Source organism: Semicossyphus pulcher, unplaced genomic scaffold (genome assembly GCF_022749685.1).
Source record: "Semicossyphus pulcher isolate SPU_LCO1_2020_fin unplaced genomic scaffold, fSemPul1.0.p SCAF_18, whole genome shotgun sequence".
Classification (NCBI taxonomy): domain Eukaryota; kingdom Metazoa; phylum Chordata; class Actinopteri; order Labriformes; family Labridae; genus Semicossyphus; species Semicossyphus pulcher.
Genome location: NW_027211691.1, coordinates 1,829,252 through 1,849,990, shown reverse-complemented (window position 1 = coordinate 1,849,990; position 20,739 = coordinate 1,829,252). Strand labels below are relative to the sequence as shown.

General features: G+C 40.6%; 3 protein-coding genes across 6 annotated transcripts in view; 1 reads left to right on the top strand and 2 right to left on the bottom strand.

Moving 5' to 3' along the window:
- Nucleotides 1–2,721, bottom strand: part of LOC138596035 (WD repeat-containing protein 37-like) — a 26,948-nt gene extending 24,227 nt beyond the window's left edge. Inside the window, exons 1-2 of one of the 2 annotated variants that reach the window (XM_069667607.1) lie at nucleotides 2,661–2,721; nucleotides 1,084–1,347 (exon numbers count right to left, since the gene is read on the bottom strand). In XM_069667607.1, coding sequence (XP_069523708.1) covers nucleotides 1,084–1,236 — 153 coding nt within the window. In that variant the 5' untranslated portion in view covers nucleotides 1,237–1,347; nucleotides 2,661–2,721. Of the gene's footprint in view, nucleotides 1–1,083; nucleotides 1,348–2,084; nucleotides 2,322–2,660 lie in introns of those variants that run through there. The other variant, XM_069667608.1, reaches the window with a different exon arrangement.
- Nucleotides 2,504–8,862, top strand: idi1 (isopentenyl-diphosphate delta isomerase 1). 2 transcript variants are annotated; one of them, XM_069667612.1, is made up of 7 exons: nucleotides 2,504–2,586; nucleotides 4,478–4,632; nucleotides 5,480–5,652; nucleotides 5,746–5,838; nucleotides 6,648–6,778; nucleotides 6,871–6,975; nucleotides 7,097–8,862. In XM_069667612.1, the coding sequence occupies exons 2-7, from the start codon at nucleotides 4,481–4,483 to the stop codon at nucleotides 7,307–7,309; spliced, it is 867 nt and encodes a 288-aa protein (XP_069523713.1). In that variant the 5' UTR covers nucleotides 2,504–2,586; nucleotides 4,478–4,480; the 3' UTR covers nucleotides 7,310–8,862. The 2 variants fall into 2 exon arrangements, with proteins under 2 accessions (XP_069523713.1, XP_069523712.1); XM_069667611.1 differs by having other exon boundaries at nucleotides 2,504–2,598.
- LOC138596034 (copine-3-like) lies at nucleotides 8,608–20,739 on the bottom strand. 2 transcript variants are annotated; one of them, XM_069667606.1, is made up of 17 exons: nucleotides 20,654–20,739; nucleotides 19,981–20,131; nucleotides 19,455–19,634; nucleotides 18,155–18,229; nucleotides 17,999–18,070; nucleotides 17,823–17,903; nucleotides 16,057–16,146; nucleotides 15,166–15,264; nucleotides 14,778–14,864; nucleotides 13,770–13,829; nucleotides 13,541–13,674; nucleotides 13,136–13,190; nucleotides 12,936–12,987; nucleotides 12,708–12,841; nucleotides 11,901–12,137; nucleotides 11,498–11,610; nucleotides 9,928–10,016 (listed from the first exon to the last, which is right to left on the bottom strand). In XM_069667606.1, exons 2-16 carry the CDS (start codon nucleotides 20,110–20,112, stop codon nucleotides 11,500–11,502), a joined length of 1,599 nt encoding a protein of 532 aa, XP_069523707.1. In that variant the 5' UTR covers nucleotides 20,113–20,131; nucleotides 20,654–20,739; the 3' UTR covers nucleotides 9,928–10,016; nucleotides 11,498–11,499. The 2 variants fall into 2 exon arrangements, with proteins under 2 accessions (XP_069523706.1, XP_069523707.1); XM_069667605.1 differs by lacking the exon at nucleotides 11,498–11,610 and having other exon boundaries at nucleotides 8,608–10,016.

Below are 20,739 nucleotides of genomic sequence, written 5' to 3'. Positions count from 1 at the left end.
CAACATGCACACACACTAGTTTAGAAGTAGAGCCTGATAGATATATCTGTCGGCCGATATAATGTTGCTTTAGTCTTGTTACAGATCTATTCAAATGTTCATTTGTATGTTTTATGTTTTCCATTATACGCCAATATAAAAACTAATTTTACATTTTCACTTAGACAAATTTCTCTTGGTTATTTGTACCCCTCCTCCCTGGGTGTAAGCGTGTGTGAGTGCAGGTGTGTGTGTCTTTAGGGTGGGTTATGGGTTTTGAATTTTGTTTGGTTTATATGTTGACATCAAAGATCTGTCAGTAAAACCCCCTCGGCACTGTCTGCAGCACATGCAGCCAAGCATCGCAGCTGAGCAGACACTGGTCTGCGCTACAGTTGTCTTACTTACAACATATAATAATCTTAAATATTCTTTAATGTTATTGTTTTTTTGAGATAGAAGCCTCCTAAGTAGCTTTGCAGAGTCATATCAGAGCAGAATAGTTGCACAATCTTTATAGAAACGGTCTATTTGTATTCAAGCTGTATTCAAATGTACTTTAATGGCCACCATATCGTTAATCAGTCCATTTTTCTCTTATTAAATGTTGCCAGTATCAGACTCAAAAATGTTACATCCCTCGAGTTCTATTTAGGAGACATAAAATCTAATGCCAATAACAATAGCGATTTCAATCCAAAGTGTGATCCTGTACCTTGTTGAACAAAGTATGAACATTTCCTCTTGAGAAACCACATCCTATAAAAACAGTGCAGCATGGAGCAGTGGATGTCGCAACACTAGACATAAAATAATGCTGCTAAACCGGCTGGTACTGTACTCAGTCACTGACACTGACAAATGACAGCTCCACAATACACAGCATGACAATCAAAAGCCTAATTAACAGAGATTAACTTTATGTTATATAGGAGCTCTACAAGAAATCATTCCTGCAAAATAACTTGTCTTATAAGCTGCATGTTTACCAGCAAGAATGTCTGCAGCTGTCAGAGTGTGTGTGTGTGTGTGTGTGTGTGTGTGTGTGTGTGTGTGTGTGTGTGCGAGAGAGAAAGCATGCATGTCTGTGTGTGTCTCCCTCACCTGTCCCTCCAGCATGTCTCCTCTTGTGATGCCTGGCGTCCTCTCCTCTGTGCTGTTTGTGCGTCGGATAGACAAACTGTGAGCTTTACGCTTCTGCTTCGGGTGACGCACAGCAGAAGCAGAGCCGCTGCTGCTTCCTCCCTCCACAGGCATCCCTCCTACCTGTCGGGTGGCCCTGCCCCTTGCTTAACTTTTACCTGAGACGCAGGTGAACACAGGCCAGCTGTGTTAGTTGGCTGGTTGGATTAGGTTATCACCACCTGCCTGCAGGTAAATAGAAAGTGAAGTTCAGGTTAAGGGTCATTGCAGGTACTGCTCAAATTAAAGTGCAGCCTTCCCTATTTAGACCCAAACCAATTCAAAAAATGAAGTTATTCAGATTATAGGTTCCTTGTTGGTTAAGTCTCACCTTAAACAACATGAATCCAAACATTTATTTGCTGCTATATTTTTCCGCATTATCGTACAAAATGTTCTCCTTTCAAAGTAATTCTTCACCGACCACCACTCACTGTGGATGTAAGAGATAAAATACCTTCTGTTCCTTGGTACAATGTATATCACCCGAATTTACTTTTAGCAGCCGTTGAAGCCTGATAAACATAAAATCATCGTCTGTAATAAACCTGCGTTCATCAGCAGGCAATACGACATTAATTTATTAGTATTTTAAATGAGGTTTGGCGTTACGCTCTTGTTTAGAGGGCGACACATATTGGGACTATGTGGGTTCGTGTTATCTTTATGGCTCAGAGCCATGGTTTATATTATTTCCAGCAGGACAGTGTTAATAAAATACAGCTAGCGTGATTCCGTTTCAAGCTAGAGACTAATATTCGAAGTCTGAAATTCGACAGAAAACGTTTTTTTAAATTGACAACCATTAGCAAATAAACATGATAAATAACGCCTATACAATTATTACCTGACGTTAGTTTTATGACTTGTGACCCATTATCAACATGATTCTGACACATATACGTCACAGAAAGGGCACTCACCGCTGTCACTGGCTCACTAAATTCATACCTGGCTAGCATGGATGTCTGAAACAAAATTGGCTACAAGCTAGTACAGGCTAGCTGCAATATATCACCTTCATCGCGGCTCCTAACGTTTAAAAATAAGCAGCTAAACAGCAGTCAGGGTGGGCTGTAATCTTCTTAACTCGATATGAAATCACGTAAAACTTCATTTTAAAAATGTATCATGTTGTCTACTTTAACTCGGAACGGTAATGACACATTATAGTTTGACAGGTATCAGAATTTTAAGCCAAATTTGGACACATCACGTATTTTATTGGTGCACCGAGTTCCGCATCACGTGGTTTATGTTTGCAATTTTTGGGCCAATGGGCTGTCACGCCGATGTTACGGCATCCAATGAAAAGCCGGGATCTCAGATGGAGGAAGTGAAGGCTAGGTTGTTCGACCTCAGTATACAGATCTAAAATATCGTCTTAAAATACGTTGAACGACCCGATTTATCTACCGGAAACAGGTATATTCTTTTGTAAGTAACCGGTCGTTTTATCGATTTCTCTGTAGGTTGCATATGTAGCAGATAATTCATACTTATGTCCAGTTGTCAGAGGCCTGGGTGGTGCGGGCTGTGCCGTGGTCCGATGGCGTGTTGACAATCAGGGTTTAGAGTAAAAAATGGAGTGGAATAGGCTGGAACGGGATCATATTTTTTATTATTACTCTTTACTACAATGTTTACAACTATTTATAGTACACACTGCTGATGTCACATACATACTTTATAAATCAGTGACAATCTCTGCAATTGAACTTCCAATGGAGCATATTTACGGGGTGGCACGGATACTTCTTCCAGCCCGGAATATTACTTCCTAACAGTGAAATTGATGGTTATCAATGGCTACCTCCATTGCAAAGAAAAAATGCATTAAAAAATTTAAAACAAGAGTTGCTTTGAGAAGGCCAATAAGTCGAATAATTTAAAAGTTAACTGACAAAACACGTAATTGACAACAATGTTAAAAACGGATTAACTTTATAAATCAATAACCATGCAAAAATTCAATTCTTATGACATGTTCTAGTTCCAGCTTGTAAAATGTGAGGAAAGGCTTTTGTCTCTTTAGATAAATGTAAATTAAATACCTTTGAGTTTATTTAGTATTGATGGGGCAGAACAAGCCATTTAAAGAAAACTTTGTTAACCAAAACAAAAAGACAGCAAAGTGCTCAAATAATAATACTAGGTAAGTTCGTACTGATCCTCGGACTGGAAAGTCTACAGCAGCACAAGGACACAAATATGTACAAATAAATAGAAGCGATAAAAAAATAGATTATTAGAAGCAAATAAACTCAAAATAAAATAAAAAACAATACACAGCACTGTCTCAAGCAAAATCACAGTGGTGTGGTTATAAGAAACAAAGTCTGAAATAATATTAAAACATCTTTACTTCAAAATCATACAAGAAAATACCATATTAGAGCTGCCACTAATGGATTATTTTCTCATTTAGGCTATTTTATTCGTTGTTGGTCTCTAAAATGGTGAAAGACGTTGATCAGTGTTTTCAAAAGCCCAAGATGACGTCTTCAAATGTTTTGTTTTGTCCACAACTCAAAATTATTCAGTTTACTTTCATAAAGGAGGAAAGAAACCTTTTAAAATATTTTAATTTATTAGTGGACAAATAAACAATTTATAGTTGCAGCTCTATAACATATAGGCTACTAAGTGGTTACATGTATTAATATTGAAATCTGATTTATTACATCATGCAAACAAACTATGGCATATAATTCAAAATGATATAAGATGAGATATGTAATATGAGGTTAACTGTGGTAATGAAGTAGAACATATTATAAAGTATAGTATAGCAATAAAGCATATACTTTAAAGCAAGGGTGGCCAACCCTGCTCCTGGAGAGCTACCTTCCTGCATGGTTTAGGTTTCTCCGAACTCTTACACACCTGATTCGAATGTTTTGCTCCCCTGAGAAGCTTCAGTTGGTTGATAACGAGCAGATCATTCAAATCAGGTGTGTTGGAGTGCGGAGAAACCTAAACCATACAGGAAGGTTGCTCTCCAGGAGCAGGGTTGGCCACCCCTGCTTTAAAGTGTAATCAAGATTAATATAATATAATATAACAGATAGAGAGAAATATACAATCCAAAATAAAATGTAAGACCTAGATGTAATAACTTTTCTAAACGGTGCAGTAAATTATATGTGTGGGTGTTGCGTAAAACTTACATTTAATTGCCGTTCATGTTAAAGTTCATCCCGAGCCTTCAGGTATCATCAGCAGCGTGTCTTCGTTCCTGATTGGCTGAAGTCCTTTCCGGGTTTTCCTTCCACCCTCCGCTTCAGTCCCGTGATTGGTGTTCTGTTTCTGTCAGGCGATGGTGCGGGCCGTGTGGGCGGTGCTCCGGATGGTGTCCTGTCAGAGAGCGGCTGTGCGGAAATCAAACGTACCTGTGTCCGTCAGAGCTGCTGCACCGTGGCCCAGACCTGTCCATAAACCTTTCAGCGCGTGCTGCAGAGCTACACACAGGTAAGACAGGCCTCTGTGAAGTGTGAGGTTAGCTAGGGATAATCCTTCTGAATGTAAGCCGAGTAATGGTGTTCGTTCTTCTATTGATAGCTGAGCTGTACTGAATTCTGTCTCTGCGGTCTGAGTAAATTGCGCTGTAGTCGCATAAGGAAAGAAAGTCGCACCAGAGCCCATTTATAAAAATCAAATAATTGATGTGACTTCGATGTTTAGTGTAAGAATACACTTTGATAATAGCAACTCATAAATTGAGTGTATTTATTTCACTTCGGCATACAAAAACTTAAGATTGCTGCACTTACTGCAGTTTTATTTTAAAATGTACATTTTGTTAACATTACAGACTAGCGCACCTGACACGGGTTATGGCACCAGCTGTAATACTTTATCTTAACTTTAACAAGATTTGAAACTATCGGTCCAATAACTTATTAGGAGTAAGTTGTCTAACATTTTTATTTTATGGTTTAACGTCCTTTATGAAGAAAATAACAGCTGCTCAAAAGGTACTTCTTTAGCTTTTGTATATCAGTGTGGATTGGTATCTTTGGATTTTGGACTCTGTATTAGGCTGCAACAAAAATTCTGTTCATTATCAGTTAATTGCTCATTATCAATGTCGGTTAGTTGGTAAAGTCACATTTCCACACGAAGTACCTGTACCGTTTAGTCTCAGGAACTACTTTTAAAGGACTAAAGGGTTAATTTTGTCGGTGGCTGTGCCTGAAGACCTGCAAAGATGAAAGAAGTTGATCGCTGATGACAACTTTCTAACATCTCTTTATTTTGTTTTGATGTGAATGCACACTAAATGTTGCCCCCCTGTTGCCTCTGCTGTGCTCTGCAGTGACGTAAGACCCCTTCAGTCCGCAGTCAGAATGCCTGAGATCACCACAGACCACCTGGACGAGAAGCAGGTGCAGCTGCTGGCGGAGATGTGCATCCTCATCGACGAGAACGACCACAAGACTGGAGCGGACACCAAGAAGAACTGCCACCTCAACTCCAACATCGACAAAGGTACCTGTCTGCCATGTTTACCTGCACACACCTGTCTTCTTATTAGTACTTCTTAATTTCAGAGTTGAATAAATAGTTTCTTTGTCCTTTCAGGTTTATTACACAGAGCTTTCAGCGTCTTCATTTTCAACAGTGAAGAGAAGCTGCTCTTACAACAGAGGTCTGATGCCAAAATCACCTTTCCAGGTCAGTGACAAATAAATGATTTTTTTAAACTCTGGCACTATCATTTACAGATTTTGGGGTCTAAATGATGAAAAGGCACAAAACGTTTTGGAATCGCTTCAGTAGATTTCTTTATTCGTCAGCGAAGAATAGGGCTGATATGGCTGCAACGTAAATCCGTGAGGGCAAACGCACCCGATCAAAGGTCGTCCACTAAAAGTTCTTGTTGTTTCCACTGACAGGCTCAGATTGTTATTCTGAGTGTGTGACGACATTACAGAAAGGATCCCTACAGAGATAGACCTTTTTGTTACAGAGGAAGATGATTGTTTTAACCACACACAGACGTTACATCGCTCTCTGCAAACACACCAGACTCCATTCATAAAAACAGTAACTTGCAGCTCACAGGAGTTGCTGCTCTACTTCTGGCTTGACTGGTTAGTTTGTTTTAGTTATTGTGTTACTTTGGTGTTATAATGGTTTGTTCAGATCCAAATGAATATTTTTGTACCAAAGAATAAGATTAAATAATAACAGATAGAGGCAGCAGCAGACCAGCTTCACCTGTGGGCTTCAAGGTAAAATAACTGTTTTTGTCAATGGAGTCTGGTGTCTTTGAAGAGAGTGATGTAACGTCTGTCTCTGTAACTAAAAGTTTGATCTAAAAATAGTGCCAGGTTTCATAACACTGGATTTCTCCTTTTAAACCTACACGTTTACACACACTCCAAATGATCCTGTGTCTGCCTAACAATCACTCCCTGTCCCTGTCTTTTATGTACAGGATATGTAAGATAACAACCTCTCCCTGTCCCTCTTTAATACAGGCTGTTTCACCAACACATGCTGCAGTCACCCGTTACACACAGACAGCGAGCTGGAGGAGAAGGACGCGATCGGAGTGAGGAGAGCCGCTCAGAGGAGACTGGAGGCTGAACTAGGAATCCCCATGGCACAGGTATGCAGCGTGTTTGCTGCTGCATGTAATTAACGACGATTATTGAGGACTGTGTACACGTCTGATCTCCTCTTCCTTCCTGTTGCTCTCAGGTGACACCAGATGAGATGACATACCTGACGAGGATCCACTACAAGGCTCAGTCAGACGGCGTGTGGGGAGAACATGAGATCGATTACATCCTGTTCATGCAGAAGGTAACGCTGTCCTGTTGTTTAGTTACATGAGGATACACACGTTCCTGTGTGTATTTGAGCTCCTGTATTATGTCTACCAGCACGTCATCACAACAAAGACATATCCTATGCCTCTCCTCAGGACGTGGAGTTGAGTCCAGACCCCAACGAGATCAAAAGTCACTGCTACGTCAGCAAGGAGGAGCTGAAGGAGATGTTGGAGAAGGGGAAGCGTCAGGAGCTGCAGATCACTCCGTGGTTCAGCCTCATCGCCGAGACCTTCCTCTTCACGTGGTGGGACAACCTGCACGACCTCAAGCAGTTCATGGACCACAAGAACATCCACCGCATGTAACCACGGGATTAGACTGAACTCCGGTCATTTCACACGCTGAGCTGCTGCAGACCCCCGACCCTCTGAAACACACTGCAGACTCCTGTCACAGTAGTAGATGTAGTTCTTCTACACTTCAAGAGGAAGCAGAGAATGTTTTTAACATGAGAGGAGAAGTCTTTCACTGTAGGATTGTAGCTCTGACGTGCATTCATCGACACAGGGACGGTGATGATCGTAGACTCTTAGTCGATTTAGCATTTCAGTAAATCAGTGTATTAAAGTACGCTGGATTTACAGTGTGAACTAAAGACCCTGCGAAGAGAGAAGCCTATTTTTATAGAAAAACTTGAAGTGCCTGAGTCCAGGTCATGTGATTGAGATGAAAATGAAGGGCGTTTACATGCATACTACTATTCTGGTTTAGATCTAAGTGTCCCGGTTATATATTGCACATGTAAACATCATATAATGGTAATTAGAAACCTGGATCAGCTACCTGGAGTACTATGTTAAAACACTGTGGCATCTAAACACCTGATCTGGTTTGTTGGTACAGAAATCAGTGGCTGAGAATCAAAACAACGTCACACAGATGATGCACCTGGATACTTTCCCGATCATGTATACAGGAGAGATATGAAGAAACATCCCATGTAAACATCATATTCAGCTTAAGTTAAAAAAACTGTGATACTGATGAGCAGGAAACTCAGCACTCAGTCGTGTCTCACAACAACCTCTGTCACTCTGTAGACTGTCGACAATGAAATCTGTAGATAAGCTGTATCTTTGTACCTTTTACAAATTAAATTGATTCAGCTCACCGACTGTAGATGTCTGTGTTTTACATTAGATGGCTTCGATATCAAGAATCTGACATTTTCAGGGAGAGGTTTTGTGCGTCTGTGCAGCGTTCACTCCGAAGAAAAGTTTAGAAAATGAATGTGTTGCAACCAGGTTATAAATATAATAGTTATGTGATATCAAGATATCATCTAATTAAGTCTGATTTGGACAGTTTGATTCAAAATGCAGATTTTTATTTGTTCTTCCAGTAGGTGGCAGCAAAATACAACAAAACCTTTCACAATATCAAGATTTTAAAAGTACCTAAACTTATTCCAGTTAAGTCCTGTAGTGTTACCAGCTTTCTACAACAACATACAGCTGCACCCAATCATATATCTACTACAGTCACCTTTATATTCGTACACTGCTGTTGTCCCAATGATCACAACAGGTGACTCAAACTTTATAAATCATTAAAGGGATGTAGAATCGTTCTATAGGTGTAAAACAAGCGTCGGCTTCAACCGTTAATTGAATAAGAAGCTTTATTAGCAGGCGTGATGCACTGTCTGTTCCTGAATAAGGCACATCATAATTAATCATGTTAGATCATAGAGCTGGCACGCAACAGAATACATGTTTAACAGCCCTCACTGAGTAACCATACAAACAACGTAATCACAACAGAACATGTTTGCTGTAACATGCATATATTTTTAAATTCATATTATACTGTATGTCGTTTATATAGTTACAGCATGTTTAATACTGATGTTTATATATAAAAGATTAAAAAAAGAATTAAATCAAAAGTGGTCAAAACGATCTGAGAAAAAAAACCCATCTTGTGTCGGTTTGTTTGTCGTCCGAAGAAAAACTGAAAAGAAAAGTCTCTGATGGATGTGTTTAACAAAATAACATATAAATGGCACAAAGATGGACCACAGGAAAACATGCACAATATTATGATTAATGAGACTGGCACAGTACAATTAACCCTCCAATGACACTACTTAGGAATATATCAGACTCATTCGTTTCTAACACACAAACTTTGGCAATTCACTGAGTAACATACATATATCTTTGAAGTGCATGATTTTATGATATGAGAGTGCATATGAAGCATGTGCAACAATAAACAATTCAATTATAGAGTACATGTGCGAAAACATTAGCGACTACAAAGCTACGTGGCTACATGATGATGCTACGAGCAGAGCTGAAGCTGATTCTCCACTAAATAATTCATATATTTATGTAAGAGCCTTTTGCATACCTAGTGTAACTTAATGCTGGAGCCTGTAAACGTAGATAAAAAGGAACTGCAGACTCGTCTGATGCATTAAAAACCACAGCAGGCTAGTTTCTGCAGTCAGAATCCAGTTTCAGTGAGCCAATACATGTTTAAATCCTTGTAAAGATTAACTTGCATAGAACCATATGTACTTTAATCAACTATTCTATTTTATGGCTTTTAAATACTTCTTTTAAAATAAAGGAATGGTCGTTTTTTAAGTTGTAGTAGCACTGAATTTCAGCTAAAACACTTTGATGCTCATGTGTAAAACTACCTCTACTCTGACCCTAAAGGAAACACAGGTTGGTCTTTAAAGTGTGTGTGTAAGTGGGTTTACTTTGGCTAAGCTCCGTGCTGGTCATTAAGAATGTGAAATTAAAAAATAGATAGGAAAGTGTTTCGAGCGCTAACTTTAAGATGAGAAGAAGCTGGTCTGTCCTTTAAACCTGCAGGAGATGATTGATGGTCAGAGTCTGGCTTCTTCCTGTAGACTCAGATCGTCCCTGCAGGGTTCGCTGCAGGGTTCGGAGCAGGATTACCGGACTGAGGGGGAATCAGCTTCATGGTGTTGAAAAAGTCGACCAGCTGAGTGGGAACTTCTGCCAGCACGCTCTTTGCTAGAGCTTCTCGAGGAGCCTGAAGCAGGAAAAGAGGAGTTAGAAAAAGTACTAAAAGAGAAACAGATTTGTAATGAAGCTTATTATGAAGGAGCGTGGATGAGAAGCAGGAAGTCATGCAGATGAAGACAAAGGAAAAACTCCATCCAATTATATTTCATTCATATTTACTTCTTTTTGGGAGGTTGTTTTGTCAAAAGAACATGATGTCAATGGTCAACAATGTATGGAAAAAATACTTCATGTCATAATTACAACATAGAAGGTTTACTTATTGCAGAAATTGTATCTATTGATTTATATCTATGTGTTGTTTTTAGAAATGTTTTGCGTATGCACAAGGTGGTGAATGTTTATCAGACTGAGAAGGCGCCACCTTCAGGTCTGGTATCGTGGCTTTAAATCAGATTTGCCATCTTCTGGATCGGAGTGCAGATCAAAGAGGCTCAGCGGAAGATTTTCATGATCAAGTTAAAAAAACTATTACAGAATGCTGGCTCCAGAGGACCCCCCCCACCCACCACCACCACCACCACCACCAGCACTGTTAAACTCCTTATCAACATCATGAAGTCTGTATGCTGTATGGAGAAAGTGTCACTCTAGAATAATCTTAAACACTTAAATTTAAATATTTTACTCACGGCTTTAAGAGAATGTGGATGAATATTGGGGAAAATGTTTGTATTTTTGGAAACATTGGATGCTCCAACCACAAAGACTGTTAAACACGTATCTGTGTGTGTCTGAATGCCTCGACTGGGCCGGTGTCTATTATATTCTATTTTCAGTGGTTAGCTCTGTCGCCCCACAGCTAGAAGGTTCCTGGTTAGAATCCCGGTTCAGACGTAGAGGGCCTTTCTGTGTGGAGTCTGCATGTTCTCCCCGTGCGTGCGTGGGTTCCCTCCGGGTTCTCCGGCTTCCTCCCACAGCTGAAACAGCTGATCGGTCAAGTGAATGAAGTTTGCTAAGTTAGAGTTTAGTTGGTGGAGGTGTGTCCATGTCCTTTTAAGTGCATCTATTTATACAAAGAAAAAACTTTAAACTTTAATTTTAACGTGTCCACACAGCTTTTCTTTTTTTTTATTCAAGGTTTCAAAGATGTTTATGTAAACACGACTTCGGTTTCATGCTATTTTTTTTTTTTGATGAGTAAAGAAAGACTTTACTAAAGACTAAAACTGAACATTGTATCAGCAGCTGCTTTGTTTGTGTCGAGGAGTTTTCCCTTTAGAGTAAACAAGAACATGTTTTAGTGTTTCAGAGCTTTAAAGTACAACAGAGCTTATTGTACTCTCCATCACTCAGCGCTGACGATGACTCGTCAGCACACAGAGATGGAAAAGTTGGAAAGAGGCATAAAAAGCTTTGAAATGAATGAGCGCTATAAGCTTTCTACATGTCGTGATTCATGCAGTGATTCATGCAAAGCAGCTTTTTACACAGGGTGAGCATAAGCGAGGATGGTGGTGGGCTTAATGACTGAAATATTTGGGGTACCCCTATGAAGGACTGGGATCGCGGGGCGGCTTCAGTTTGAATAAACTGAAGAAGGACGACACTTGTTGAGGTAGCTCGGCCAAAACGCTTTGTGCGAGAGCCTGGCTGGGTGCCTGAAATGACAAATACACACAGGCACACAGGTAAGCTAGGTGAGGTCCAGGTGGAGGGTGGGGGAATCTCTGGGGCTGGACATAAATACTGGTTCTGGATGGGGACTGTACGTTGTTGTTTTTATTGTGACTGTGGAGCCAGTTAAACTAAAATGACGCAGTGAAATGCTGAGAAAAAAGCTTGAGAATGATGCAGGTCTACAGCAGTGAGCTGAAATCACAACAAACACCCTGCACGTCACTGACATAAAGCAATGAGGAACATAAAGGGCTCTTATGTTGACACTTACATTTTGAAACTGTCTGAAAGGAACAAACTGGACGATGTCTCTCATGGCGGACTCTCCGGTCAGAGAGCGCAGACGTCCGTCGTCTCCGTCCAGGAACTCCATGGCACTGAAGTCGGCCCCCCCGACCCCGACGATGATGATGGACATGGGCAGACGGGAGGCGTTGACGATGGCGCCGCGAGTCTCGTCCATGTCTGTGATCACTCCGTCAGTGATGATCAGCAGCACAAAGTATTGCTGCAGGAAGAACAGAAGAACAGTGAAGTAGATCATTAAAAGCTGAACTGTTTGAAGTTTATATGAAGACACGAAAGCTTCTGAGTCTGCGGTCTGACCTGTATCTACCTGTCATCCAAATAGTGTCACTTCTGGCTCAAAAAAACAAGATGGCCAAAGCGCCAAAATGCCAAACACGAGGACTGAAAAAGGAAGTCCACAAACCAAAGGATGAAGTCACGCTGGCTGAGTCTACTTCTATGGTAATACGTCTGCTGGACATTAAATCTAATCATGAAGTCCTGTTGCTCTGGATCCAGCTACAATCACATCATCCTGCTCCAATGTGGAAATGATTCAAAACGAATTATAGACAACCAAATCTTTCCTGCACTGGTTGCAACAGGCTTTGGCAGCCCTGCAGGACTGTTTCAGCAACAAGACGACTACAGATGATTTGGAAGGACTTCCAGCTTCTTTCTTTGTTATAAATCAACGGTTAAAAAACTGTTTCATCATAAATGTGAAGCGTCTGTGTCTGCCGGGCTGTGAGAGTCTACAGTCACATAATGGAAAAGGCCAGATACTCACAGATGCTGTGGTCTGCTGCAGGGCTTGCTTAGCGAAGGAGGCTACGTGGTTGATGATGGGGGAGAAGTTTGTGGGTCCATAGAGTTTCACCTGAGGCAGACAGACCCTGTAGGCCTCCACCACACCTTCGACGCCTACACACACACACATATAGAAGTGTTTACACTTTAACTGTACAGTAACTACGGCTACAAATATTCACTATATAAATACTCAGCCTGTACATACCTGCACAAAACGGGTTTGAAGGGTTGAAATTGAGAGGAAACTCATGAGAAACCTGTAGAAAAACAAAGCACCCGATTTCATCTCTGTTGCCAAACCAAGTAACAAGTCAAGCTTTTCAATCCTATTCAAACCTCCTGCAAACCACAGACTGATGATATTTTCCATGCATTTGTAGCTTCACATTTAAACGGATGTTTTACCTGCCATGTGGGAGGGATCTGGGCTCCAAAGCCGAATGCAGGAAACATCTTGTCACTGCACAGAAGAAACAAAAACAGTGCATGAGCGTAAAATGCAAACCATCCAGTGAAACATCTGCACAAAGTTACGTTTCCAATACGCCCCAAACCTCCAGTGCCTTGATATGGAAATGTAAAGGGTGAAATCACATGACCAAATCTCATTTCTACCATTGAACGGTTTATAACTTGACCCTGTTGTCAATACGTCGATTCGTTTAGCAACACAGAGTTTTGTTTTATGTCATCTCAAAAGACAGGACTGGATTTGGACTAAAAATTCCAGCAGGCATTTAATTGCACAAATAATGACACTAAATCTGAAGTTTTAAAGGTACTAAATCATGTTTCATGCGTGTTTCATACCTGTCATAGTCCTGGATGACGTTGCCAACAGACCAGATAGCAGACAGGTACTCGTTAACACCCTGAGGACTGATGTAATGCAGAGACTGAGGAGACTTGGGATCCCCGTTGGAGCCGGTGAAGTCGATCGCCACCTGTGGGAAAAAAAATCAAGTAGGAGGCGTTTAGGTAAGAGCAGGAAGTAACAGAGGCAGATGGACAAGTGACACAAAAATACATATCGGCTTACAGTGAAGTTGATTTGACATCCTCCCATAATATAATCCAGGAAGGTGTACTCCTTCACCACCTGAAAAGTAAACACAAACATTTGTGTTAGAGAAAACGATTAAGCGTAAACGATTACTCGCTCTGTCGTTTTTTTTGTTTTGTTTTTTTTCCCATGCGGTCCAGTCTACAAAAGCTGCACAATGGAATCAGTGCGGAGTTTAACCGTTAACTGACAATAAGAATGTGGACTGATAAATACTATATATTAATACTACCTGTTACTATCTAAAGTACAGAAGAGCATTGCATTCATCAAAGAAAAAAAATATCTCGTAATTACGAGATCCGTACCTCACGTCCCTGTTACAGATTCACTTAGAATGGATAATAACACCATTAATTGCCCCCGCTATCTGCTCCGCCTCAAGGCCGATTCCAACGGCCTATCATGTTACCGATAATCAAGCACAAACACGACCACACAGCCTCTCTGCTCCGTGCAGTTTGCTCTTATTTTGTGTCTGATGGAGGAGAGGAGCCGTCCGCATCTCCGCTCTCTGCTGCGCACAGCCGCGTTCTCATCCTGACGGAGCTCGATTCTGTCACATACAGACGATGAGCTGGATGGGGAGGGGGCACGTCCCACCAGTTTATTGTGAAGTCGAGTTTTGACAGATGTGATACAAGTTTTACCGTTTAAAACAAAGCTTCCTCCCTGGAGTTAGCCAGCAAGAGCAGCTTGTCCAGATAACAGACACTCTCATCTGCGTCGTGCGTAACGACTCAGACCGTCTTGTGGTGAAAGTGTGCCGTGCCGGGGTTGAGCCTCGGGCAGCCCCGTACTGATTTAACCCCTGATTATAACAATAATAGAAATGTCAGAGTAGTTTTTACTATATTAATGGCCTTTAGTTTTAGGTCATCCAGAGGTGGACCTGTTGTGGTCAGCACCCCTAAAATCCATACTGCTACTTAAATTCAAGGATATGAGGACACTAATAACGTACAAAAAAACAAACAACTTCACCTGGCAGAACTTGACGCTCACAACACCAGAGTTCTTGTAGCCTTTCTTCTTCTGCTTCTTTTTACTGTTGACACATTCAAACTCTGCCTGAGGACAAAACAAATAAAACAAACGCGTCATTGAAACAAGATCATAAAACTGTAAGTAGAGTGATTGGAAATCTACATAGATGTATTTTAAATAAAAAGTAGGTTTTAAACATCGCTGAAACACAATTCAATTTCAATAACAAACAATAAAAGTAAAACTGGAAGCCTCAAGTTGTTTCATAATGTTATAAAAACACACACACACACACACACACACACACACACACACACACACACACACACACGCACACGCACACGCACACGCACACGCACACGCACACACACACACACACTCATACCGGAGACGTTCGTGAAGCTTCTTGCAGGCGTGTCATTGTTGTCTCAAAGGTTCCAATAAGATCATGTGATCCATCGCTGTCATAGTCGTAACACTCGACCTGGAAACACGTGAACACGCTGAGTGATGTGGTAAGAAGGAAAACTGTCAAATGTTTCACACAGAAAACATGAAAACAACTAAAGCGTTAGTTCACCCAGACTACAAGAGAACACCGAGTTCACTGCATCATCATTCATTATGAAAACTAACATCGTGTTGGGCAGAGATTTTTAACTCTACAAATACTGGCCAGAAACAAGTGCTCATGTTGTTTAGTAATTTCAGTGAACTGACCCTTTAAGTGTCTCTACAATCTGCAGGTGTAGAAGACAGAAGAAACAAAAACATGCAAGAGTGACATTCAAAACAGGAAGAGGATCTCAGACGAATGCATCGAGTTGAAAGGACACTCGAAGGGCCGGAGACCCTGCAGAGGTGCTATCCAGTATTTCTCCCCCTCCCATATCCTGTGTCCACACGCTACACCCACTGAGTGATGTAAGATGAGAAAGACAAACACTGTGACGCGCTGGGGAACTCACTTGTACCGTACGATTGGAAACAGCTTCCTTCCTGACATGTTTGCTTCAGAGATTAAAAAGATAATATATTTATCATCAAGCTGATTTCACTCCAATCAGCTCATTTGTCTTTAGATATGTGAGAGAGCAAACTATTTACAGCTCCCAGAAAGGTGTAAAGTCATGACCGTGCAGAGACATACTGTAGTGCCTCCAATATCAACCAAAACAATCGGTGTAGTTTCAGTTGCAATTTTCATTTTCAGCCGATCAAACCAATACGTTCCGGATTCAAAGGTTAAATTAAAGGTTAAACAAGTCAAGCGTACTTTGATAGGTTTGTCCAGGTCTCCTCCACACAGAGACTGCAGGGGGATTCGAAAGGGTCTCCATGTTGGGTTCAAGTTGTTCTTCACCACCTGAGGACAGAGAATTATCATATAAGCGCAGAATACATCAGTGAGAACAAACTTATATGGAGCGGTCCAAAGAAATGATACACTTCTTCCACTGTTTTCTGAGGAGACACAGGATGATCGATGTGCTGAAGCAGACAAAAACTGTTTCATCACATTTCAGTTGGACATAAACTTAAAATAATAATGTGTTTATTTAAATTATTCTCCATTTCTTATTTTAACTATGATCCACAACACAAATATATGAACTCTTGCAGATTTAAAAGAGATGCATGTGAGCTTAGCTTATTATCCTTACTATGCAAATTCACTGTGTTCCTGTTTACTTGTATTTGCATTGTTTGCACGATGCATAGTGCACTTTACTTTAAACTTATATTTTTAACCTATATTTTTCTTGAATTCTTTGTTTTTATTGATGCGTGAAGAGAGGCTGACAAAGTAAGAATTTCATTGTACGGTGTAACTGCTGTGTTTCATCGTGCATATGACAATAAACTTCTTAAATCTTGAATCTTAGGCATCTTCTTACTGCACACTTAAAATATTTAGGGTGTAAAATCAGTTTTATTTTCTCATTTATTGTGTTCTGTTTTCATTATTTTACATTTTCCGGATGAGAAATCTCCATCAAATCTCGCTAAAATGGCTAAACGACATTCAGTTCTCTTTATAACATAAGAGATCTGTAACTTCGTGTTTCGCAGCCTTCATTAGCAAAGCATCTCGCTCTCAGTCAGCCCCCTCCACTCAGCCGCGCTGTATGTGGGCAGGCACACACACACACACACACACACACACACACACACACACACACACACACACACACACAGACACACACACACACACACACACACACACACACACACACACACACACACACACACACACACACACACACACACACACACACACACACACACACACACACACACACACACACACACACACAGACACTCTAAGACTACGACAGAGACGGTTATAGACGGTGGCTTGACTCGGAGGCAACACTGGTTAAAGTAGTACGAAGAATTGACGAGGTAAGTCACGTGAACAAAGGAATGAACGTGAACAGCCAACAGATACCTACTGCAGAAGTCGTTGATAACAATTATTAATAATAGTTGATTTTGTGTTTTGACCTTTTGTGAACTGTGTTAAACTCTATATGGTTTGTTATGTCATCACCATTCATATCTATACAATGAATCTGTTTAGAAGAGCATTTCTAGCCTCTTCATTTTCATTCCCCCAGAGGGCTCGGGTCCACCCACCACACTCACACACAATTATGTGGGAATCACACAATTATTTTGAGGGGCTGATAATTTTCATTGTCAAGTGTCCTCAAATGTTTTGTTTTGTCCACAACCAGAAGAAAAGATTTACCGTCATAAAATGAGGAAGGAAACCAGAAAATATTCACATTTAAAACCGGAAAGTTAAGAATTTTACTAACTTTGTGCAAAGTTTTGATTTGACAGATGTTGCTTTTGCCACAATATTATGGACAGATATAAGTTATAGACCGTTAAGTCCGTGGTGAACCACTGCGAGCCCATCAGCAGTTCCTTTTTCCACACACACATGTGAAAATGTGTTGTGGGTGAGAACATAAAGAGGAAGTGTAAAGTGACAGGTAAACATGAAAAACAAACCGTTGATTAACACAGTACCTCCGTCCTGTGAGCCAGCTGCCATCCAGTTGCTGTCTGCTTGTAGAACTCCAGGTACGGGTCGGACTTCCCAAAGAAATCCTGTAAATGAATAAAAACACATCGATAAGTCAAATGCAGATGAATCCATAAAAACAAAAGGCAGCATCAAAGATTTCAAAAACAGTCTCTCTTACCTTGTTGTCTAGCTTCCTGGCTTCAACTTCAAAATTGGCCACCCTGTTGTCTTTTATTTCTTCTGCACTGACCTACAACAGAAAACACAGGAGGAATAAACAAATCATCATCAAAGTAGACAAATAAAAAACAATAACGAACAGCTCTAAACTCACTGTGATGGTCCCTTTCCCTGCAGGCGACTTGTTCTTCAAGACGAGAGGCCGGGTCAGTTTTTTACTGGAAACAACCTAAAAGAAAATCAAGAACAGAGCAGTTAATAAGAAACATACACACTGAAGTGGAAGAGTATGAACCACACAGCGGCCTGCAGACCACGAGGCAAATAACACCCACAACAAGCAGGCACCATGAACATCAGGGGTCAGATTACACAGAGAGAGTCGACACAGCAACCGCATATCAGGGATGTTAACTCTGATCTCTAACATGGCGAAACAGAGGTCTAATATTACACTGAAGAAAGTGACCAACCACTGCCTGTTTATTAACCATCTTTATACTGTGGGGAACTTTTTGCTCAGCAAAAATTAAATATGTTGATTTATTAATTATAGACCTATTAATCCTAAAGGGGAAGTATTTTTCACCCAGCTATCAGAAGTGTTTTGGGATCTAAATGACTAATAGGTATAAAAAGTTTTATATGGCTTCAGTAGATTTCTTCAGCTGGCAGCTTTGAAATGAGCTGTCATGGTTGCAACATAATCCTTGGGGGCAAATCTGCCCAATCAAAGTGCTTCCACTAAAAGTTCTTGTTGTTTCCACTGACAGGCTCAGATTGTTCTTCTAAGTGTGTGACAACATGACAGAAAGGATCCCTACAGAGATAGACCTTTTTGTTACAGAGGAAGATGATTGTTTTAACCACAGACAGACGTTACATCGCTCTCTGCAAACACACCAGACTCCATTCATAAAAACAGTCATTTTACTTTGCAGAAAATGGCAGTCTTTTATTTGTGTTTGTGTTATTGTGCAACTATGGTTTTTAGTTTGGATCCGACACAATATTTCTGTGACAGACACCACTAAACAACACTTGCAAACTAACAAAATCAAGGCAGCAGTAGATCAGTAACTCCAGAGTTCTGCACAGGAAAAGTATTGTTTTTGTCAATGGAGTCTGGTGGCTGTAAAGAGAGCGATGTAACGTGTATTTCAGGCTAAAAAAAGCATCAAACTCTTTAACAAAAAGGTCTATCTCTGTAGGGATCCTTTCTGTAATGTTGTAAGAAAATGCATTACAGCCTTTTTTGCTGCTGCCAGTTGAAGCAATCTCCTGGAGCAATTCCAAAACTTTTTGTACCTTTGAATCATTTAGCCCCACAAATATGAAGAAATAATCCCCAGATTTAAAAACACAAGCGTAATCCTTTAAGGACGACCTTGTATCAGCATGTATTGAGAAGCACTAAGTCATGAGCTTCCAGGAGAATAGAGTTAAAGCCTTACCTGGCCCAAGGTGCACTCCAGCTGCCCCAGGAAGTCATCATCACTCAGGTCGACAGTTTTGTTGTCGATGTCATAAATCCCAAACTTCAGTTTCTGCACTATTTCAAAATAGTAGTCGATGATGAACTTCTTTGCAAACTTTGGGCTAAGACAATTCTGGACTTTCTCTGTGCGATCCACCTGTTGGGAAAGGTTGGAGAAATAACTGCTGTGATGTGTGTTGATTGGCACACATGCACTGATGAAACAGGAAATGGAGATGATGTTACTGCTGCTTTACACCACGCTGATATTTCCAATCTGTGGGTTAATGATTTACAAGGCTGAGATTTCCTCCCACTCGAGTACACTTGACATAAGGCCACACCTATGTAAGGTGTATCATTTCAAATATACTGCCAAAGGTTTCCTAGGGATGCGTTTTTAACTTTCAAAGTTCGTTGGAGTACTGCAGCTTTACACATGCTCACTAATATCAATTCTAAATCTTTAATTCTCATACTGTGTATTAAGATATCCTACTGACCTCATACCACTGGGACTCCGAACTGCTCATTAACAGGACACACAGGGGGTCAGACTTGGAGCCGATGTCTTTGTCCAGCAGGTTGTCACAGGTGACAGTCAGCTCCACCTTGGTGACACACTGAGCTGCCATGTCTGACTGTTTTTATTAACTGGAGAAACAACACAGGCACAGAAGGACTTTACCATGTGAATAAAACACATTTAAATGCGTTGATTCTGCCGCACAAACATGATGCAACTTAATACTACTCGATTGTCATGTGTAATAAATATTCGTTAGCACAGATTTATTATAAAATACATTTACCTTAACGTTACCTTCAAAAGCCCTCAAACATTAATTGAACATTTTAGTTAAAATAAGAGTTTAGCTAACGTAAGCTTTATTAAACCTCTGTGGTGCCTCACCCAGACATTAACCCACTGAACACTGACATGGAACCATTAACTTTACAGTCTCATGGAAAATATGACACATTAACTTCAGAGTTAGCTAAGCTAATGAAGCCCATCCGGAGAGGAGGATTGATCTGTACAGTACAGAAAGGACTACAGCTAACGCTAGCAGGCTAACTGGGCTAGCAAATGCTAAGTTATTACATTGGCAACAGTAGCTAGTTTAGCATTTTAACTTCACACAAACCAAGGTGTTCAAGAAAATGTATACTTACAGTTGACCGTTGAAGATGCGATCTTAGACTCACAGGAAGAAAATACTTTGTTACGTGACGTTAGTGCTTGAAATTACCACTCGGCA